Genomic DNA, 21,195 nt, shown 5'->3' on the forward strand with positions numbered 1-21,195 from the left:
ACGGAGCCGCGGGTCCGGGTGGAGCCATAACCGGTGGCTCCTCCCCATCCATAGGGAGCGCGCGCCCGCAGTCTCGCTCCCGGGGGCGCGTCTCGCGCAGGCTCCGCCCCCTTCGGTGACGTCAGCATCCCGCCCCCTGCGCGCGGCGCGCGCGGCCCCAGCCCTGAGGCGCAGCCGCCGCCGCCGCCATGGGGAAGAAGGCGCGGGCCGCACCCGGGCGCCGGCCCATCCTGCAGCTGTCCCCGCCCGCGCCGCGCCGCGACGAGGCGACAGGACCCGCGGGAGAGGGGGGCGACTCGGGCTCCGAACCGGGTAAGGCGAAGAAGGCCGGGTGGAAGCGGGGGGCGCTTTGTTAGCGGGGTGCGGCCTAGTGAGGCCTAGCACGGCCTGGCGGGACCGGGTGATCCCGATCCGCTCTCCCCCGCCATCCCCCCTGCATGAACCTCCCGTGATTGACGCTTCTGCCCCGCAGATGAGCCCGAGACGGTGGCGGAGCCGCCCCGCAATCCGCCGAATCCGCCGCCTCCCGCTCCCGCCGCGGTCAAGGCCACAGGTAAGGGAGCGCTGTGGGATGAGACGCGGGATTACATCCCCCCTGAAAGACTAGGGGGAGAATTTCAGGATTTAGGGGTGCTTGTGGCTCCTGATGCACAATACTGATTTAAAAAAATGTTAGTGTTGTGGCTATAATTGGGGCTTTTTGTCTTAATTTTTGTAGTGGTTAATTCTCAGATATAATATTTTTAGGTCCAAAATGTGGGGTTCTTTTAAAGTTCACAGTGTGGATGGGGGGGTTGGTCCTAAAAGTGGTGTTTTGTCCTGGGTCTAGGCGTTTTTGATACTTGATGTGGAGGCTTGATCCTTTGTGTGGTTTTTTTTGTTTGGTGGTATGCATGGGCTTTTGGTCCTAAAAGTGCAGGGCTGTGAGGTTTCAAATAGTTTTTGGAGGTGCTGAGTGTGGGTTTTCTGGTTCTAAGTGTGGTGGGTTTTGTGCTAAATGTGGGGGGTTTATTTGGTTTATGTTTGTTTCTCTCTCCCTAACCCCATATTTTTAACACAGGGTAATTAAACATGTTTAACTACTAGTTTTAAGGGAAGAGAGTTAACCCTTTCCTAAATAATGCACTTCGGGGCTGGAGTTGTTTCCATTTTAATTATTTTAGTCATGCTGTTATTTCCCTGGAGGCGACTGCTCATTCTTATATTTTTTTTCTTAAATTATTAAATTTTATTACTGGTTCTTGTACTGATTCCCCCCAGCCTGTCCCTGGCACTCGTACAGGGGCTGTTCTCACAGTGGCACCTGGAGCAGAGGTGGGGAGTGGAATCCAATGCCCTGTGGCAGCAGGAGGGTTCTCCTGAGTGTTCACTCTCCCTTCTCCAGGAGGTTTGTGCCTGCTGGGTGCCTATGCTGACAGCGATGATGAGGAGGGTGAGACCCCGGAGAAGCCGGCCCGCTCCACGGATGCCAACGGCAGCAACTCCGCTGACATCGACAGCACCCTGGCGAACTTCCTGGCTGTGAGTGCCCCTCCAGCGTGCAAAGAGGGAGGGAGGGGTTGGCGGGAGGAGGGCGGTTTCATAGTCCAAGGCATTGTCCTCAGCAGTCAGAGCTTTGACTTGGCTTGGGATTTGAAGCTCATGGTGGGATGCTGTTTTTACAGGAGATCGATGCCATCACAGCCCCAGCACAGCCTGCTGAGCCCACTGCTGCCTCCTCTTCCTCCTCCTCCGTGCCACCCCCCATGCCTCCCCGCCCGGAGCCAAAGGAGTCGGGCTCAGGCCCCTCGTCGGGTACAGCCAATGGCACGGGCTCGGCACCGGCCCCCGAGTGGCAGTATGACACCCAGTGCTCGCTGGCTGGAGGTGAGTGCCCTTCCTCTCTCCAAAGGGGTGCTGACAAACGGGTGTCACTGGGGAGAGGGGAGTGACAGGCTGTCCTTGTCCCCTGGCAGTGGGAGAGCTGGAGATGGGCGACTGGCAGGAAGTGTGGGATGAGAACACCGGCTGCTACTACTATTGGAACACCCAGAGCAACGAGGTGACCTGGGAGCTGCCGCAGTACCTGGCAACGCAGGTTCAGGGCCTGCAGCATTACCAGCACAGGTGGGCAAGACCCCCAGGATGTGTCCCTGTGGGATGTTGTCCCAGTCCTGCCCTTCATTCCCTGTTGTCTTCCTCAGCAGCACGGTGGCAGGCACCAATGGCACCTTTATGGCAGCCACGGAGCCATTCCCTCAGGAGAAGGGGACTCCAGGCAGCGCTGGCCGTGGGACCGGCCTCAGCAAGCGGGAGGTGAAGAAGGTCAGTCCTGTGGGTTCTGGCTGCCATGGGGCTTGCAGGCACCTCCTTGGGTGTCCTTGGAAGCAGCTGGGATGTTCTGCTCCATCCAGAGCCCTAGGAGGGGCCTGGCTGCATGGGCTCTTTCCCAGGCAGCTGCCAGAAAGCTCACATGGAGCTCATCCCACAGGAAGTGAATGAAGGAGTGCAGGCTCTCTCCAACAGTGAGGAAGAGAGGAAGGGAGTGGCTGCGGCCCTCCTGGCCCCACTCGTGCCCGACGTGGTGAAGGAGGAAGAGGAGCGCTGGAGGAGGAAAGTGATCTGCAAAGAGGAGGTTGAGCCACCTCTGGAAGAGGAGGCGAAAGCGGAAGAGGCGCCAGCTGTCCCAGAAGAGCCAGAGCCCAGCAGGGACCCCCTGGAAGACACAGGGCAGGAGGATCTGTGCAGTGTGGTGCAGTCAGGGGAGAGCGCGGAAGAGGAGGAGGAGGAGCAGGACACACTTGAGCTGGAGATGGTGCTGGAGAGGAAAAAGGTAATGGGAGATGTTTGTCCTGGAAACAGGGCACACGTGGCAGCCATGGTGTTGCTGGGAATACACTGGGGTGTCGTGTCCCGGCAGGCGGAGCTGCGTGCCCTGGAGGAAGGGGATGGCAGCGTCTCAGGCTCCAGCCCGCTCTCCGACGGGAGCCAGTCGGCCCCGCAGGATGCGTCCCGCAGGCTGGCCTCCAAGAGGGGCAAATGGAAACTGTTCGTGGGAGCTGCCAGCCCTGAGTCTGCCAGTCGAGGCCCCAGCAAAACGGGCCGGGAGAGCCCAGAGGCAGGAGAAGCAGGTAATTGGAAAGGTTTCCTTTGGAGGGAGGAGCAGAGGCTCTCCCTTCCCTGAAGACCTGCAGAGCAGTGCCAGGAAGGGCTGTGAGGTACGTGTGCCAGATGGGGACAGGCTGAGGGTGGCTCTGTCAAGCCCAGCCTCGCTGGGATAAGCTGCTCCTCTGCCACAGTCTCCCTATCCTAATTATCTATGTAAGGAGAAGAGTTCCATATTCACTGGTTGCTTAGGAGAAAAGACACAGATAACAGCTGCCTCACATCCCATTGCCTTCCTGTTCCTCCCAACATCACAAATCCAGCCTGTGGCACACTGGGTACTGTCACCCTCCACTTGTAAAGTTCAGATTTTGAGCTGCCTGGTACTGAATTCCAGACAGCTGCAGTGTCCCTGGAGCCACTCCAGGGCCCCACAGTCAGTGTGTAGGGAATGTAACTCTAGCCAATGTGGCAAGGTAGCTGTGTTTCTGAGGGGCTGGTTCAACTCGGGGTGTGTGTGGATATATCAGTCATACACAACTATCCCTCATGTTCCAGTTGGATCCACCAGAGCTGTGCTTCCCAAAATGCACCAGCTGTAGCATTTTATGGACCACTCTGTGCCCAGCAGCTCTGGGACTCCCAGATTGTAGAATCATGGAGTTGTTCAAGTTGGAAATGCCCTCTGAGGTCATGGAGTCCAGCTGTTCCCCCAGCACTGTCAAGGCCACCACTAACCCATGTCCCCAAGTGCCACATCCACATGGTTTTTTAATCCCTCCAGAGATGGGGACTGTCTACATCCTTGGGAAGCCTGTGCAAAGGCTGGACAGCTCTTTCCACTAAGAAATTTTCCCCAATATCCTACTTAAATTTCCCTTGGCACAACTTAAGGCTGTTTCTTCTTGTCCTGTCTCTTGTTTGCTGGGAGCAGAGCCTGACTCCACCCTCCTCTCAGGGCATTGTGGGGATCAAGAATGTCCTCCCTGAGTCTCCTTTTCTCTGGATGTGCCAGTCCCTTCCCAGCCCAAGATTTGTGTGCCTGCAGCACAGAAAGCTGAAGGAAACTGCTTTTCCAAGGAAAAACTGGTATAAAAGTGCCTACAGCAGGCTGTGTCCTGCTGGAGTGGGAGTTGGTGCCTGCCCCATCCCAGGGTTCTTGTGGCCCTGAGGTACCTCTGCTTCAGGCAGGGGCATGAGCTGGGTGACAGCTCTGGCATTAAATCAGTGGTGTCGTTTTTGCATAGGAAAATGAATGGTTTTGCCAGAGGGCTTTCCAAATAACCCTGAAGCCAGCTCTTCCCAGCAGCACCAGATTCCACCTTAACCTAGGGAACAATGAGCTGTTACTCCAAAATAACCAGTTTAAGTTGAGTACCCCCTGGGAATTGGGGTTTCTCTCCAGAGGCCTGTGGGACTCTGTCACAAACTTCCTTCTTGGGAATTCATTGCTTTGACAGTGAATTGGTAATCTGAAGGCAAAACCTTCTGGTATTGGCAGCTTTTGGGGACCTCTTCAGTCTTTCATAATTTACTTGTTTAATACCTAGTACCTGTTATTGGTAGATTTTGGGAGTTAGTCTCTTCCTGCTTCCCTGATGCCCAGTTTTCTAGGCCTTGCCTCACTGTTGCTTTGCACTGTAGCAGCTCCAATGCTCCCCTTCCCATGTTATCTTTCTGTAAGGATCCCCACCACCAAAACACAGAGCAGTGACCATTTCTCCTTTTAAATTTCATGCTCTTGTCACTGGCTCTGGTGGGTCCTAGCTCTTTGCCCACTGTTGCCCACATTGGCTTTGGCTCCAGGCACAGTGTCCAGCCAGCTGCTGGCACTGCCAGGGTGGTGATGGGACAAGGACTGACCTGTCCTTCCTTCTCCTGCAGCCCCGAGCACAGAATCAACTGATCCAAACTCAGACAAAGAGGCAGAATCTGAGGAGCCCCAGGAAAAAACCAAATCACAAGGGGCTCCAAAAATGGAAGAGGAGGAGCAGGATCTAAAGGTATGGAGAGGTAGAGGTGCATGTCCATGAGATGAGGGATGTGATGGGTGCTCCAGCTGCCAGCGGGAACAAGGGACATGCTGGCTCCCCCAGCCACCTCTTCCCTGGGGACACCGGAGCTTTGGGCTCTGGATTTGGCCCACCTGAAGCTTTTAAAGCTCAGATCCCGGTGTGGCTGCAGGAACAGCTTGAGAAGGAGGGGCTCTGCAGGGCTGGGACAATATCCTGTCTCCAGTAGGATTCAGCAGCAAAAGCATGGATGAAAGGAGGGTGTTGGGGGGCAAAGACTGAGCCCTGGGTGTTGTTGTGGCAGAGGACAACCAGTTTGATCTTGACTTTGTTTTCACCAATAACAATATTCCAGTCTCTGGCCCGGTCAGTCGTCCCGTTTCCAGGCTGAAGACTCCTCGTCCGTAATCTCTCCGTTTCTTGAGGCTGACGGTACCGCTCTGCCCTCCGCCCGGCATTACTCTTAGATACGAGCTGGGGAAGCCCTGGGGGTTTCTGCAGCATCCTGCTGATAGCTCTTCTCTGAGCCTTGGTTTGCTCCTTTGGCTGCACTGGATCAGTTCCCTGATCTATAGCAGAGCTCCAGGCTCTAGGGCAATATGACAGAGCAGTAGGGGAGATCTTTCCCATTTGTCCTTTAGTCCCCATGTCACTTGTTACCCTGAGATCTCCTGCAGCATAAAATTTGGCTCTGGAGTTATTCTGTGACGTTGGAAATGTTGTCACCTCCCTGTGGCAGATGGGGAATCGCCGGCTCATAGTGGAGCCCGGGTGCAGCCTGCAGTGAGAGTTGCCTATCCCTGTGCTCATTTCCCACCACTTAAGTAATTTTTCTGATGTGAAAGGGAAGGTCCTTTTGTCCTTGTGAAAAATCTCCTATCTCCCCCATAAAATAACTCCTTAAAGGGTTTTGAGATCTAACATTCCCAGACCAAAACTGAGCCTTCTTCAGTGCAGCATGCATTTGAGACCTGATTTTAAATTAATTTATTTAAATAAAAAGAATAAAAGCCTGTACCAAGGCTGGACTTGCTGGTCCCCTCTGCAGTCCCCTCCTCCTTCTGGTCCCAGTGGGTGCTGTGACAGACCATGTGGTGCTTTTCCATGCAGGATTCCCTTAGAGCTGTTGGAGGAATGCCGGCTCCCTGGGTAACCAGTACCATTTGCTCATCGGGTTGGGATCTCTCTGGTTACAGGAGCTGCGCCGGGGCCACTGCTCCGAAGTCACCCTCTGCTCCAGGATGTTCCCTGGCTTCTCCAGAGACACATTAACATGGGGATTCATATGCCTGCCTTGGTCTTCTCTAGGGCTTGCTTGTCTGGCCCATCACCTCTGGAGGCAGATGCTTCCTTGGTGGTTTTGGTGGACATTCCAAAGCCTCTTTGGAGGAGTGAAGTTAAAAATAGATATTTTTAAAGCCGTCCTTAAAGCAGCGGTAATGCCACTTGCAGACATTCCTGTTCTGGATTCCCTTCTGGCTTGTGGCTGCTTCCATGCACTGCCTCCAGTCAGGGGGATGGAGTCAGGGATCCCCATATCCCCACATTGGAGGTTTCACTTCCATGGGATGCTGGTGTTGAGTAGCCGTGATTGCCATGAGCTGAGCTAAGTTTTGATGTAGCTGCTGCCTCTGCTCTGGAGTAAATCCAGAGCTGTTGTCCCTTTCTGGTGCTTTCCAGCCAGTTCCTCTAGAAAGGAATTATTTACAGAACCTGAAATGACATCGTGGCCCATTTATTTGGGAAATATTCTTAGGTATCTGCTGTGGTAATGGTTCTGCTGTAACTCCAAAGTACTGGAGCTACCGGAGCCCATTCTGTCCTTCCACACAGAGTCAAGCGCAGTCCGTGGAGGAGCTGTCACCCAGCCACCCACGCTGCCTGTCCCTGGGGCTCAGGATGTAGCAGGACTTAACAGAGGGGGTGACAGGCACACAGGGCCAGGGTGGCACATCCCGGTCCCTCCAGGCTGAGGGGCTGTGGGTGGTCCCAAGCGGTTTCCCGAGAGCCGCAGGGCCATAGCCGCCCGATGCTGCTCCCAGAGAGCAGCTCTTGACTCTGCCCTTTTTCCTGGCAGTTTCAGATTGGAGAGCTGGCAAATACTCTGACTAGTAAATTGGAGTTCCTGGGCATCAACAGACAATCTATCTCCAACTTCCACATGTTGCTGTTGCAGACAGAGGTAACCGAGCCTTCGCCCCTCGCTCCGGCCTCGTGTTCCGGAGCGGATCGGATGCAATCCGCCGTCCGTCCGAGCGCCGGTGCTGCGTGAGCCTCGTGGCGCCCTCCCTTCCTCGGCGGGGGGAGAGCGCGGCTTGGCGCGGAGGCGGGGTGTCCTCCTCCTGGCCCCCCGCGTCCCGTGCCGGAAGGGAGCCTCCCGATCCTCGAGTCCCGTCCCCCCCAGGGCCACTGGCAGCCCACCTCACCGGCTTCCCCCGGTTCTTGCCCTCTAGACCCGCATTGCAGACTGGCGAGAAGGTGCTCTCAATGGAAACTACCTCAAACGCAAACTCCAAGACGCAGCCGAACAGCTTAAACAATACGAAATAAACGCCACCCCTAAAGGCTGGTCCTGCCACTGGGACAGGTACGCGCTCTCCTCCTTTCTCACCTTTCATCTCTGACATCTCAGACATGATTTGTGACCATCAACCACCCGACGATGCTGGCGCCGTCCCTCTGGCAGACTGAGAGCGGCTTCTGTTAGTGCTGGGCAGGCAGAGAAACGTCCGGCACTCGCAGAGTTTGGGCCAGCCGCCAAACTGGAGGATCCAAACGGAGTGCCCAGTGCTTTGCGACGGAGCCGATTCCCTGACGGACTGAGCTGGTTGTGCCTCTCGCGAGTGTCCAGCGCTGTGGAGGGCGGGCCTGGGGGGTCGCGCATGCGAGAGCTCTGTGAACTTTGCAGGATCTCTGGATCAACTCTTCTGACCAACAGCTCTTCTAAAGGACAAACTTCAACTCACCGACGGAATGAAGAACAAGATTTCTGTCTCCTGTCAGCAGGTCAGACCCAAACATTTCTTTGTCTATTTGGCTTTCTTGATTAATTTTCCTTTGTTTGAAATCTTTGCTCTTTTGTTTTTCAGCTCCCAGATCCGCTCCCTCTCTCTAGCATTCACTGTGTGTTTGACAGCAAGAGTATCATAAAAAACTCTGCGCACCATGGGGTAGGGGGGCAGCCGCTTCCCTCCATTGGGCTGTTCCCCTGTGCCTCTTCTCGGAGGGCGACTTTCAGCCAAGGCCGTGCTGAAAGTCCCAATGTTAGCGAGACGTTGCCAACGGTCCGGCCCTCCTCTCCCTCAGAGCGGGGGGGCTCAGGGCGACGTTCCCGCAGCCAGCGATAGCAAATAGCTTTGAGCGAGTCGGCTCGGGCCTCTCCTGCCTCTGTCCTCAAAGTTGTTTGTTGTGTGTGGGAGAGCAGCAGCCCTGCTGCACGAGGGTCTCCCCTGCGAGAGCGCACTGCTGTCGTGGGCAGGCCCACCTTGGAGTGTCGGGGGCGGAGAAGGGAAGCTGAAGCCTCCTTCTCTTTCTTGTGATCTAGGGAGCATAGACGCTATTTCTATGTTAACGAGCGCTCGGGAGAGTCGCAATGGGAGTTCCCCGATGGGGAGGACGAAGAGGAGGGACAGCGAGGCGCCACGGACAGAAAACCCGACAGTCCTCCAAAGCCACCTCCCAAAGACAAAGGAGAGCACGCCGAGGGGCCCGCCGAGCGCCCCGCAGGTACGCCTTGCTGGCGGGGGGGGTCCTGGCCCCAGAGCAGGGGATGGGGGACAGGGCAGTTCACAGTGGGGTGCCTCCAAGCCAGAGCGTGGGCAAGAGTCGGTGGTACAGACTGTAGGCTGTGCATTCAAACCTGTGTCAATGTCTGTTCTTCAGGCTCCCTTTGTAAAGAATCCTTCTCAGGCCAAGTTCCTGCTACGTCTCTCATGCCAGTCACTCCGTTTTGGACTCTGCTTCAGTCCTCCGTCCCAGTCCTCCAACCTCCCTTGCCTTTGGAAGTGCCTCCGCCGCCTCCACCCCCCCAGACTCGCCCCCGCCGCCTCCACCGCCACCCCCACCGCCTGGAGAAGATGGGGAGATCCAGGAAGTGGAGATGGAAGATGAGGGCGGTGAGGAGCCGCCTGCCCCAGGAACAGAGGAAGATGCTCCCCTGAAGTCCCTGGTGCGCCCTGCTGCCAGCAGCAGCCAGGTGAGCACTGGAGCCCGGGCTCCACTGCTTCCAGAGTGTGAGACTCTGGGAAATGGGTGTGTAATGGTGCTCCTGGCTCAGCACTCACCTCAGCACTCTCTTCCAGGCCACCGTCGATCTGAGCCCAGCCCCGCTGCTCTCGGCCAAGCCACAGAAGAGGAAAGCAGTGGAGATGAGCCCAGGGCTGATGCAGCGCACGGCCACCATTGGCAGCTGCCCCGTCATCTACAGCCAGCCCCTGATGGCCACGGGCAAGTACCAGCCATCAGCTGTGCCCCTGGGCTCCTTAAGGCCACGCCAGCGCCTCCAGAGCGAGATCCAGGGACGCCCCAACCTCCGCATGGCTCCAGGCCACACTGGCCCTCAGCCCACGGCGCTGGGGCTGCAGTCCAGCTACCTGGGTGTGACGGGACCTGCCACGCCTTCCATGATGGGATACTCAGAGTGCACCGTGCCCGTCAGCCCGGCCACCACGGCCACCACGCAGCCGGTGCCAGCACGGGGTGCCCTGCCAGCCACGGGCACTGCAGCTGAGCAGCCACCGCCCCCACCACCCCCACAGACACCCCCACCACCCACCCCCAAGGCGCCACCGCCTCCGGAGAAGGAGAAGCCGAGGAAGGGGCGCAAGGACAAGGTAGGCCAGATGGTCTCACACCGACACTGTTCCTTCCCTCTTTCCTTTGCAGCCGCGCTCACCGCTGTTATTTTTGCGGCACAGGGCAAGAAGGGCAAGACAAAGATGCCATCGCTGGTGAAGAAGTGGCAGAGTATCCAGCGGGAGCTGGATGAGGAGGAAAATTCCAGCTCCAGCGAGGAGGACCGGGAGACCACAGCCCAGCGGCGCATCGAGGAGTGGAAGCAGCAGCAGCTGATGAGGTACAGAGCCCGGGGGCTGGCACCAGGACATTTCCTGGTGCTTTGTAAAGGTGGGGGATCCATGAGAGGGCCAGCTGGGTGCTGACATTCTGCTTTATCCCTGCAGTGGCATGGCTGAGAGGAATGCCAACTTCGAGGCACTGCCAGAGGACTGGCGGTCACGGCTGAAGCGGAGGAAAACAGCCTCAAGTACATGAGGCTTGCAGGGCCATGCCCACCTCTTGGGGGTTTTTTGTTTTGGTTTTTTTTTTTTTTTAACAGATGTACAGTTCCTTTGACCATTGTCCAATAAATTGTAGCAGTTTGGGAAGTGCCATCTCATTGATTCTGCTGAGGGCGGGTGGTAGATGGGGATGTGCAGCACAACAGACCCCTGTAATCCACAATTACAAGTTGGGTGGGCATGTGGATTGTGGAGGCAGGAAAGTTCTGCAGAGGAAACTGGACAGGCTGGATTGAAGGACTGAGGGTAAAGGCCAAGTGCCAGGTCCTACACTTGGGTCACACAAACCCTGTTGAATGCTCCAGGCTGGGGCAAGAGAGGCTGGAAAGCTGGGAAAGGCCCTGGGTGTGCTGGTGAGAGCAGCTGAACAGGAACCCAGGTGGACAAAAGGCTGATGGCATCTGGGCTGTCCCAGCATTGGTGTGGCCACAGGCCCGTGCCCTGTTCTGACACTGCTGGGCCACCTGCAGCAGTGGAGGTGGCCTCCATTCTACCTGGGGACAAATCTGGAGCCCTTGTGGCAAGAGGGGCTGTCTGAAGAAGGGAATGGAGCAGAGGAAGGATCTGGAGCACCAGGAGGAGCTGGAAGGCATCAGCCTGGAGTAAAGGAGGCCTGGGGGGACCCTTTGGCTCTCCACCACTCCCTGACAGGAGGGTGCAGCCAGGGGGTGTGTCAGGCTCTGCTGCCAGGGAACAAGGGACAGGACAAGAGAAAACAGCCTCAAGATCTGCCAGGCGAAGTTGAGGTTGGATGAGAGGAGGAATTTCTTCATAGAAAATGATGTCAGGCATGAGAAGGGGGCTGCTCAGAAAGGTGGCAGAGGCCCCAGCCCTGGAGGTGTCCAAGGAATGACTGGACATGGAATGACAAGGAATGACATGAACACCTCAGTGCTCTCGTCTGGGTGATGAGGTGGGGATTGGTCACAGGTTGGGCTCAATAATCCTGGAGGTCTTTCCCAGCTTTAATGACTTTGTGAAATCCCTCTGGCTCCTTTCCCAGCTCTGCTCCAGGACCGCCCTATTCCTCCTCCCTGTAGCTCAGCAACCGGTGCCAGCCCAGCCCTGACGCTGCCTCTGCTGTTCCGGGTCTCCCAGGGCTCTCACAGCCATGGAGCCCACAGGGCGCCGTGCTGCCCAGGGAGGGGAGGGAGCTCTGGGGGGCTTCAGGGGGGGACAGGTCCTCAAGCCCTATGACAGCTTCATCCGCACCCACCTGCGCTTCTATGGCTACTTCCGAGGTGAGCCCTGGCCGCTGTGCCCTCCTGTCCCTGGGCCGTGTCCCCTCCTGCCCCCTGGCTGCAGCGCTGTTCTCCCCAAGATGAGAAGACAGGCAGGGAAGAGATTGCCGTGTCCCCGGAGGAACCCTCCGGACAGCATCCCAAGGCACCCACCAGGAGCAACATCGGCCCTGGCTGGCAACGTGGTCCTGGGCAAGAGCCAAACCGTGAGTGAGACCCTGCAGCCCCTCACAGCCCCCTGAGCAGAGTGTCCTCCCAGCACAGCAAGCGTGGGGGGAGGGCCTCTTCCTGACTTGGTTTTGGGGGATGCCCATACCCCAACCACACTGGAGACCCCCAGCCCTTCCTGGTGCTCTTGCAGCCCCCAGGGTGGTGCAGATACCCCACCAGGGCAGACTGGCCCCCTTAATGCAGCCCTGGAAGTCTCCAGGAGAACGACCAGCTCCATTCTCCCTCCCTGCTCCCCGCTGGCCTGTGGAGTGTGAAGTCATCCCAGAGACGATTGAGCACATTGGTGAGGGGATGCTCCAGCTGTCCCCCGCCTCACCCCTGTGCCAGACCCTTGTTTGTGTGTATGGCATTTGTCTCTGTGTCCCCCCCTCCCAGAGTGGCTCCCCCCCAAACCAGAACCCTTCTGCCCACCCGTGGGCCCGGAGCAAGCCCTGTACACCCTCAGTGAGGAGCATGGCACTGTTGTCTACCACTCCAGCCCAGGTAAGGGAGCACAGGCAGCACCCCTCAGTGCCTCCGCTCTCCCCAGACCCCCACCACAGTCCCTGCTCCCCCCACAGCGCTCCAAGGCTCCTGCTTTACCCGTGCTCGGGTTGGAGGAGCTCCGGGGCCACTTTCCTCGCCAGCAGCCCCCTTGGAGGGTCCCCAGGACACCACTCTGCTCTTTGAGTCCCGCTTTGAGAGTGGGAACCTCCAGAAGGCCACCAAGGTGTAAGAGAGAGGCCCGGGGGCCATGGGGCCTCTGGTGTCAGCCAGGATCCGGAACAGTGCCCTTCCCTCCACACAGGGGACCCTATGAGTACGTGCTGGTGCTGCGGCCAGACCTGTACACAGCCAAACACACGCAGTGGTTCTACTTCCGTGTCCAAAACACGCGGCAGGAGCCACTCTACCGCTTCACCATCGCCAACATGGCCAAGCCCAAGAGCCTCTATGGCCAGGGCCTGCAGCCACTGCTCTACTCCCAGCAGGATGCCCAGAGCCATGGCATAGGCTGGCGCCGGGTTGGGACTGATGTCTGCTACTACCGTGGCAGTGTGGGGGAGCCGCTGCTGTTCCGGCTCAGCTGGACCATGCGCTTCCCACACGATGGTGACACCTGCTTCTTCGCTGCCGGCTACCCCTACACCTATTCGGATCTGGGGCGCTACCTGCGGGCGCTGGTGGCCGACCCGGCACGCTCCCAGTACTGCATGGTGCGGGCGCTGTGCCGCAGCCTGGCCGGCAACACCGTACCTCTGCTGACCATCACCGGCCCGGGCGGCACAGCCGGCAAGCGCGCGGTGGTGCTGAGCGCCCGCGTGCACCCCGGCGAGAGCGGCGGCTCCTGGGCCATGCGGGGATTCCTGGATTTCCTGCTGAGCCCCCACGAGGATGCGCAGCTCCTGCGCCGCCTCTTCGTCTTCAAGGTGGTGCCGATGCTCAACCCTGATGGGGTGGTGGTGGGCAACTCCCGCTGCTCCCTGGCGGGACGGGATCCCAACAGGGCCTATGGGAAGGTGCTTCCCAGCTCCTTCCCCAGCGTGTGGCACTTGCGGGCCATGGTCCAGAGGTGAGGTGGGCGTGGGGAGCCGGTGCACAGGGCCACTCCTGTGGCGGTGCTGGTGGCCATATCCTGATGTGTGCAGGGAGCTGGCAGAGCGGGAGGTGGTGCTGTACTGCGACTTCCATGGGCACAGCCGGAAGAACAACGTCTTCATGTACGGCTGCGATGGCGGCGAGGACGGCACCGGGACACGGCTGCGCCAGCGCGTGTTCCCCCTGATGCTGAGCAAAAATGCCCCTGACAAGGTGGGACACGGATGCCTCAGAGCCACGCGTTGTGGTGGCAGCAGGAAAGCAGCCCACGTGCTGCTTCCCAAGCTGTCCCTCTGGGGTTGGGACCCCTCTGACCCTGGGAGCGTCCAGTTCTCTTTCTCCAGCTGCAAGTTCCAGGTGCAGAAGAGCAAAGAGGGGACAGGCCGGGTCTCCATGTGGCGCCTGGGCGTCTCCCACAGCTACACCCTGGAAGTGGCCTTCAGTGGCTCCACGCTGGGTGAGGGGCTGCCACAGCCATGGGGACAGTGCCAGTGGGGTGGTCCTGGGTTGGGAAGCTGCCCTTGTTTCCTTTTCCTTGTCCCCTCCAGGTGGGAGGAACTCCCACTTTAGCGTGGAGGACCTCAAGTCACTGGGCCGCCTCCTCTGTGACACCCTGCTCGACTTCTGCGACCCTGCACCCGCCAAGGTGGGCTTGGGCCTGGCCCAGGGTGCCCTGGTGCCACGGGACCATGGTGACACCGTGACACTGGCACTGTCCCGCAGCTCCAGCAGTGCCTGGTGGAGGCGGATGTGCTGCTGCAGCAGCAGATGGGTCGTGAGCCAGGCTCTGGAGGCAGCTGGAGCGATGTGTCCCCCTCAGAGCTTGAGTCCAGGTATATCATCCTCTGTCACCTCATGTCACCCCGTGGTGCCACTGGGGGCTGCAGATGGTTCTTTCCCCCTGCAGCACCAGCGGCTCTGACAGCTCCGTGTCTGATGGGATCCCAGATGACTTCCGCAGCCCCAACCAACAGGTGAGTCTCCATGTGCCACTGATTTTGAGGTGGCAGGGATGCAGAGCCAGGGTGGAACATGGTGACAGAGGGTGCAGATGTCCCAGTGCCACTTTACCACCTGGCACAGATGGAGCCACACAGGAAGAAGCAGCTGCAGAGACGGAGAGGAAGGAATGTCCTGCGCCGAACAAAGCGGAGCCACACCAGCATCCCGGTGAGCCTGGAGCCACTGTAGTCCAGCCAGGCCCCCAGGGGACAGTCCTGCAGGGACACTTGTTCCCAGTGCTGTCCCACCCCTCAAGTGCGTCTGATACCCCTCCTGTCCCCCCCAGGCTGAGACCCGCAGGCATCCAGTTCTTCCTGGTGTCCAGAGTGGAGGTGACAATGCAGGAGAGAAGCCCAGAGCCAGCTCCAGTGTCACTTTTTCCAGGGCAGCTGGAGCAAGGAATGGCCCCCCTGCCATTGCAGGAGAGGTGCCTAGAGCTGACTCCGGAGTGGCCCTTCCCAGGGCACTTAAAGCAGGGAAGGGCTGCTGTGCCACCATGGGAAGGCATCGGCTGGACAGTGGCACAAGCACTGTCACACACTGCAAGCCACCACTGAGCCCCTGCCACCGTGCTGCCACCAGTGACTCTTCCCGGGATCCAGCCGTGGGAGTGATCTTGGGGCCATCCTGGCAGCAGGGCGGGCGCAGGCCCAGGGATAGGGCACGTCCCCTCACTGTCCGTGCGGTGGCCTCACGCTGCTGCGCCTGTGCTCGGCAGTAAAGGTGCTGCCACCTCCAAGTCTGTACCTGCTGCTGCCTGTTCTCATTGTCATGTCCCCTCAGGAGTCCCCTTGTCCCCGACCTCGGCCAGAGTCTTGCTGGCACCCAACCCTATGACACCACCATGGTGTCAGCTATGCCTGTGGTGCTACCTTGGGCCCTGCCACCAGCGTGTCACCTCCATTGCCTGGTGTCACCTCAGCCCTGCCACCATGGTGTCACTTTGGGCTCTAGGGATGTGGCGGCGCTAGCTCTGCCACCCAGGTGATTCCTCAGCCCTGTGACCCCCCTGTACCCCGATGTCCCCGCAGGGTCCGTGGGTGCCCCAGGCCCGCAGGCCCCGTTGCCATGGCAACACCCCCGCGGCGCCTCCGGGCGTTTCCATGGCAGCCGCTGCGCTCCCAGAGCGCCCCCCGGCGGCCGGAATCGCGTCACGGCGGCGCCGGAACTACCGGGGAGACGGAAGCGGAAGCGGCGGCAGCCGTGGCCGTGTCCTTCTGTGCCGTGACGCCGGGGCGGCACCATGGCGGACGCGGCTTCGCAGGTGCTGCTGGGCTCGGGGCTCACCGTGCTCTCGCAGCCGCTCATGTACGTGAAGGTGCTGGTGCAGGTAAGGGCGGGAATGGCGGGGTTGAGAGGGGGTCCCGGCCCGGTATCGGCCGCGCGGGGGATACAGCCTGCCCCTTCCCGCTGCAGGTGGGCTACGAGCCGCTGCCGCCCACCCTGGGGAGGAACATCTTCGGCCGCCAGGTATATCAGCTGCCCGGCCTCTTCTCTTACGGTGAGTCCGCCTTGGTGGGGCCGCCCCGGCGCCGTCCCGGTGCCGCTGTGGGGTCCCCCCGGGGCTGACGGTCCCCGCTGTCCCCAGCCAAGCACATCGTAAAGGTGGACGGGAGAGCAGGACTCTTTAAAGGCCTCACCCCCCGCCTCTGCTCCAGCGCCATCGGCACCGTGGTGCACAGCAAAGTGCTGCAGGTACCGGCACGGGCGGGGCGCCGGGCCCGGGGCGCTGCGGGAACCGGGGGTTCTGCCGCCGGGACGGGGGGACACCGGGGCCCCCTGGCTCCCCGCACGGTGCTGACCCTGCCCTGACCCTGCTCTTTGCTCCACAGCGGTACCAGAAGGCTGAGCAGGCTGAGGTGGGTGCAGAGGTGCTTCCCACAGGGAATGCACCCTCCCTTTCCCTTCCCTTCTGTCTCTTCCTTTCTCCCTTTATTTCTCTGTTCTTCTAGTCTTCTCTTCTCCTTTCTGTCTTTTCTTCTTTCCCTCATGCCTTTCTCCTTCTCTCTCTTTCCTTTTTCCTCTTCTCTCTCTCCTCTCTCTTTTCTTCGTTTTGCTCTTCTGTCCTTTTTCCCTTCTCCATGCTTTCCCTCCTCCTTTTTCCCTTTGTTTCCCTCCATTCTTTCCTCCTCCTTCCCTCTGTCCCTCCTCCCCACGGTCCCCAGATTTGGGCAGCCCCAGCCCTGCATCGGGAGCTTCCACCCCGCCCTGGGGACAGCCTCCCCTCTCTGGGCAGCTGTTCCCACCTGATTCCTGCTTCCCCCTCCAGCCTGGAGCCAGGAGGGAGTCCTCGCTGGAGCAGGTGCTCAAGGAGGTGAGGAGCAGCAGGAGGAGGAAGGCAGTGGGATGTCACATCCCTGTCCCCTCCTGCTGAGGCTCCCTTTGTTCCCAGACCTCCCAGGAGATGGTTGCCCGCTCTGCTGCCACCCTCATCACCCACCCCTTCCACGGTAGGTGTCCCCCCCCACCCCAGGGGCCGGGGGCGCAGTGCCAGGTGCCTCCTGTCACGCCCGTGTCCCTCCGTGTCCCCCCGTGTCCCCGCAGTGATCACCCTGCGCTGCATGGTGCAGTTCATCGGCCGCGAGACCAAGTACAGGTACGGCCCGGGGCTCTGGGTGCTCAAGGGGGTCGGGAATCCTGGGGTCCACCCCCCTGACCTTATCCCTCCTCTTCCTCCCTATCCCAGTGGGACACTAAGCGCCTTTGCCACAATCTACCGGGAAGAGGGAATCCTGGGATTCTTCGCGTGAGTGCCGGGAAGGCCAGGGGGGCACGGCAGGGGTGGCATCGGTGGGAAAATCCCAAAGCCTTCTTGGGAATACCTTGAATCCCTCCAGCAGCTCCAGATCACTCACCCGAGCATCCCCGCTCCCAGGGATGGCTGTTTCCTCCTCACCCTGTCCCACACCAGCTGTTCCCAGCTCTCTGCACAGTCAGATCCCAACCCTGGGCCATCATTCCCACTGTTTGTTCCCTTGCAGCGGCCTCATCCCGCGGCTCCTCGGGGACATCCTCTCCCTGTGGCTGTGCAACATGCTGGCCTACCTCATCAACACTTACGCGCTGGAGAACGGGGTAGGCTCTGCTCCGGGATCCTCAGTGCCCGGAGCTGGCGGGGGGCAGCTCCAGGGCTGTTCTGGGAGCCACCGCCCCGTTCTGGGGGGATTCAGGTGCTGTTGCTCCTCCTCAGGTCTCTGCCATGACTGAGATGAAGAGCTACTCCCAGGCGGTCACTGGGGTGAGTGCAGCCACGGGCAGGGAGCGGATCCTTTCCCTAGGGAGGGGTGTGTTCCCAGAATCCTGCGCCTGCCAGGGTAGGATCAGCCCACAGGCCAAGGGATGTTCCCTGGAAGACCCGTGTGACCCTGTGGAGGTGGCAAGAGTGGGCTCCCTCCCTGGGGTGAAACTCTGAGGGTTCTCCCGATGTGGAGGGAAGAGGGAGCATCCCACTGATGCCTGCTTCTCCTGCAGTTCTTTGCCAGCATGCTGACCTACCCTTTCGTCCTGGTCTCCAACCTGATGGCCGTGAACAACTGTGGGTGAGTCCCTGCTCCCACTGACCCCTGTGTCCCTCTGCCCCAGATCAGCTCCTGGGACCACTGTACCAAAATGCCCAGGTGGAAGGGTGCTTCCAGTGCTCCACAGCATGATCCCTCTGTGCTTAAAGTGGGCGAGGGTCGTTTTGGGGTTCAACACAGTGTGGAGCTACAGAGGGAATGGGTCATTCCCAGGTGGGAATAATTCCTGGTGGGTTTTTCCTCCCTTCCCCAGGTTGGCCGGGGGTCTCCTTCCCTATGCACCCACCTACTCCTCCTGGCTGGATTGCTGGAGCCAGCTGCAAAGGGAGGTAAGTGCTGGAGCTGGCATGCACTGGCATACACCAGGACACAGAGAGGAGCCAGGTGGGAGCCCCGTGGGGTTTGGAGAGGCCACCCTGGACCTTTTGTGGCCCCTCCATGGTCGTTTTCCTTTTCCAGGGCAACATGAGCCGAGGGAACAGCCTGTTCTTGCGCAAGGTTCCAGCAGGGAAACGATATGTGTGGGAGGAGCAGAGGTTCCGCTGATTCCAGAGACGGGGAGTGGGATTGTGGAGCCAGTGGTGGGCTCTGGAAGCAAAGAATCATGGAGAGTGATGATTTCTATACAGTTTTTTAAAAATCATTTCCCGCTGAGAGCTGAAGATGCAGGTGTGAGAGTCTCTGTCCATGGGAGTTTCCTGGGAAGAGGGGCTGGCTGGTCACCAGCATTCCCTGATTTATCCAGGAGCCTTTTCCCAACCTCAAACACCACTGAGGCTGTTTCCACAGCTGAAATTCCCTGACAAGCCCAGGCACCTGCTGGCACGGAGGGCCAGTGGCACGTGGGGGCTGTCAGAAGTGGGGGGAGTGGACGCCTGGAAGGGGTTGTTGGATCCCTGGAGGGGGTTGTTGGATGACTGGAAGGGTCCTTGCAAGGCCTGTGGGGTCAGAGGTGAGCGTTGCACACTGGACAGAGGTTTGCACACCCAGGGGAGTGTGTGGGGCTGGGAGCTGGGGTCACACAGCTGGCAGGGGCTGTCACACACCAGCAAGAGGGACACACTCCGGGGGGGGGTGGATCATTTCACACCTGGCAGGGGCTGCTGCACACGTGATGAGGGATATAGCATGGCTGGAGCAGGCCTTGCACAGCCGGCAGAGCCGGAAGGTTGTTGCAAAGCTGGAGGGTAGGTGGCACAGCTGGCAGGAGTTGTTGCAGACCTGGTGGGGCTGGAGCAGGACTCGCACACCTGGCAGGGACACAGCAAAGGTGGGACGTGGGTCACACACCTGGGGGCGGCTGCCGCACACACAGCCAAAGGGCTGCACGCCTGAGGGCGGCTGTCGCACACCATGCGGGGCATGGCCAAGCTGGCGGTGGTTTCATACCCGGCCGGGGCCGTTCCGCGCACCGGGCAGGGCTGCCCCACCCTCGGCACGGACGGGCCGCGGCGGGGGCGGGCTCGGTGCGGGGGGCGGTGCCGGTCCTTCCCCGCGTCCCTCCTCCCTCGCTGCTCCTCCCCGCCCCGTGCCGGCGCCATGGCGGGCCCGGGCGGTGCCGACGGTGCCGGGGACGCCGGGGATGTGCTGAGCAGCGGCAGCGAGCGGCGGTGCCGGGCGCGGCTCACGGCGGCGGGCGCGGGGGCGCGGCGGCGGCGGCCGCGGTGCTGGTGCCGCTGTGCTCGGTGCGCGGCCGCCCCGCGCTGCTCTTCACGCTCCGCTCCCGCCGCCTCGCCGGCCCCCACAGCGGCGACGTCAGGTACCGGCGGGGGGAGCGGGCACCGGGGCCGGGCCGGCCCTGACCCCAGCCCCCGATCCCTCCCGCAGCTTCCCCGGTGGGCGGCGGGACCCGGCGGACGGGGACGCGGTGGCCACGGCTCTGCGGGAGACGCGGGAGGAGCTGGGGGTGGCGGTGGCAGCCACCAGCGTCTGGGGACAGCTTCGGACGCTGCCCGACCGGGTACCGGGGATCGGCGGGGCTTGGGGACAAGGGCGTGCGGGGACACGGGGATGGGTTCAAGGTGACAGGGAAGGCGGCAGCGTCACGGGTGACAGGGGCAAGGCGGCAGGGTCACGGGTGACGGGTTCGAGGTGACGGGGACAAAGGTTCTGGCGTGATGTCTTTGGGGTGACAGGGGCACAGGTGACAGGGGTTTTGGTGACAGGAACACGATGTGACAGGAACAAGGCTGCAGGGACACAGAGAAGGAAGGGCTTCAGTTGACAGAGACAAAGCAGTAGGGACACAGGTGACAGAGCAGAGGTTCTGGGTGACAGGGACAAGGCAAGGAGATGGGTGACAGGGTGCAGGTGACAGGGATCCAGGGGGACAGGAACACAGGCGAGGGGGGGCTGCAGACAGCAGAGGATTGGAATGACAGGGAAAAGGCAGCAGGGTCATGGGTGTCAGGGACAAAGCAACATGCAGATTCAGGGGGACAGGGACACAGGTGACAGGTGTTACAGGTGGTGACGATTCTGGGTGACGATTCTGGGTGACCGGGGCAGCAGGGACAAGGGTGATGGATTTGGTGTGACAGGAACACAGCTGATGGGTTCCAGGTGACAGCGACAGGTCAGCAGGACATGGATGACAAGAATTCTAGGGATTCAAGGTGACAGGACAAAAGGTAGTGGCGCTGGTAAGGGATGACACACAGGGTGGGTGCCTGCACTGGGGAAGGGGTGTCACCCTGTCCCTTGCTGACACACTTTCCAGCATGGAATGACCGTGGCACCCGTCGTGGCCAACCTGGGGCCGCTGGAGGCCTTGCAACTGAACCCCAACCCTGATGAGGTGAGTGGCTTCTCCCCAGGGCTGCTCCCCTTCCCGTGGCAGCCGCTCCGGTCACGGCGGTCTGTGCTGACAGGTGGAGGAGGTGTTCACCCTGCCCCTGGCTCACCTGCTCCGCGAGGAGAACCAGGGCTACACCCACTTCCGCACGGCCAGCGGCTACGGATACACCCTGCCCGTGTTCCTCAACGGCCCCCACAAGGTCTGGGGGCTCACGGCCATCATCACCGAGCTGACCCTGGAGCTGCTGCTGCCCGGCCGCTACCGCAGGAAGACCCACGTGCCCCCCCGGAAAGCCCCAGCCTGAGCGGGCAGGGGCGGCTCTGGGGTGCCTCGGTTCTCCACCGTGCATGGGGGAAACGGCTCCGAGCCCAGCAGGGAATGTCGCACACTGTGATTCAGTAAAAGCCATGTTTGGAACTGCCCTGGGCTCCGAGT

At 60.3% G+C, this 21,195-nt stretch overlaps 4 protein-coding genes across 4 annotated transcripts; all 4 read left to right on the forward strand.

Annotated features, from left to right (window-relative positions):
• The first annotated feature begins 111 nt into the window (after positions 1-111).
• Positions 112-10,466, forward strand: FNBP4 (formin binding protein 4). Its single transcript, XM_030949211.1, is given in 17 exon segments — positions 112-312; positions 473-553; positions 1,385-1,521; positions 1,665-1,866; positions 1,956-2,106; positions 2,184-2,304; positions 2,471-2,812; positions 2,900-3,110; positions 4,969-5,087; positions 7,174-7,278; positions 7,550-7,683; positions 8,641-8,822; positions 8,979-9,118; positions 9,121-9,291; positions 9,398-9,928; positions 10,013-10,170; positions 10,277-10,466. Coding segments are annotated over 17 exon segments (3,000 nt in total). The 5' UTR covers positions 112-188; the 3' UTR covers positions 10,368-10,466.
• A 1,300-nt stretch (positions 10,467-11,766) lies between these two features.
• AGBL2 (ATP/GTP binding protein like 2) lies at positions 11,767-15,673 on the forward strand. Its single transcript, XM_030949014.1, has 13 exons — positions 11,767-11,840; positions 11,996-12,148; positions 12,241-12,348; positions 12,408-12,576; positions 12,653-13,417; positions 13,494-13,656; positions 13,774-13,900; positions 13,992-14,089; positions 14,167-14,276; positions 14,351-14,417; positions 14,527-14,613; positions 14,732-14,777; positions 15,477-15,673. The coding sequence occupies exons 2-13, from the start codon at positions 12,043-12,045 to the stop codon at positions 15,671-15,673; spliced, it is 2,043 nt and encodes a 680-aa protein (XP_030804874.1). The 5' UTR covers positions 11,767-11,840; positions 11,996-12,042.
• Positions 15,632-18,627, forward strand: MTCH2 (mitochondrial carrier 2). Its single transcript, XM_030949306.1, has 13 exons — positions 15,632-15,775; positions 15,862-15,946; positions 16,034-16,140; positions 16,278-16,304; positions 16,715-16,759; positions 16,838-16,895; positions 16,990-17,041; positions 17,132-17,191; positions 17,427-17,520; positions 17,636-17,683; positions 17,917-17,984; positions 18,217-18,292; positions 18,423-18,627. The coding sequence occupies exons 1-13, from the start codon at positions 15,689-15,691 to the stop codon at positions 18,507-18,509; spliced, it is 894 nt and encodes a 297-aa protein (XP_030805166.1). The 5' UTR covers positions 15,632-15,688; the 3' UTR covers positions 18,510-18,627.
• A 689-nt stretch (positions 18,628-19,316) lies between these two features.
• Positions 19,317-21,175, forward strand: NUDT8 (nudix hydrolase 8). The gene is made up of 5 exons (XM_030949015.1): positions 19,317-19,424; positions 19,559-19,722; positions 19,791-19,923; positions 20,683-20,760; positions 20,834-21,175. The coding sequence occupies exons 1-5, from the start codon at positions 19,317-19,319 to the stop codon at positions 21,062-21,064; spliced, it is 714 nt and encodes a 237-aa protein (XP_030804875.1). The 3' UTR covers positions 21,065-21,175.
• The last annotated feature ends 20 nt before the right edge of the window (positions 21,176-21,195 follow it).

This window comes from Camarhynchus parvulus, chromosome 5 (genome assembly GCF_901933205.1).
Source record: "Camarhynchus parvulus chromosome 5, STF_HiC, whole genome shotgun sequence".
Taxonomy (NCBI): Eukaryota; Metazoa; Chordata; class Aves; order Passeriformes; family Thraupidae; genus Camarhynchus; species Camarhynchus parvulus.

Bases quoted from the DNA above. Each gene is read 5' to 3' on its own strand.
- AGBL2 (XM_030949014.1), top strand. From the start codon at position 12,043: ATGCAGCCCTGGAAGTCTCCAGGAGAACGACCAGCTCCATTCTCCCTC. The intron at 12,149-12,240 runs GTGAGGGGATGC...CCCCCCTCCCAG, and splicing joins AGAGACGATTGAGCACATTG to AGTGGCTCCCCCCCAAACCA. The intron at 12,349-12,407 runs GTAAGGGAGCAC...CCCCCACCACAG, and splicing joins TGTCTACCACTCCAGCCCAG to TCCCTGCTCCCCCCACAGCG.
- MTCH2 (XM_030949306.1), top strand. From the start codon at position 15,689: ATGGCGGACGCGGCTTCGCAGGTGCTGCTGGGCTCGGGGCTCACCGTG. The intron at 16,141-16,277 runs GTACCGGCACGG...TTTGCTCCACAG, and splicing joins TGCACAGCAAAGTGCTGCAG to CGGTACCAGAAGGCTGAGCA. The intron at 17,684-17,916 runs GTGAGTGCAGCC...CTTCTCCTGCAG, and splicing joins ACTCCCAGGCGGTCACTGGG to TTCTTTGCCAGCATGCTGAC.
- NUDT8 (XM_030949015.1), top strand. From the start codon at position 19,317: ATGCGGGGCATGGCCAAGCTGGCGGTGGTTTCATACCCGGCCGGGGCC. The intron at 19,723-19,790 runs GTACCGGCGGGG...TCCCTCCCGCAG, and splicing joins CCCCACAGCGGCGACGTCAG to CTTCCCCGGTGGGCGGCGGG. The intron at 19,924-20,682 runs GTACCGGGGATC...CACACTTTCCAG, and splicing joins TTCGGACGCTGCCCGACCGG to CATGGAATGACCGTGGCACC.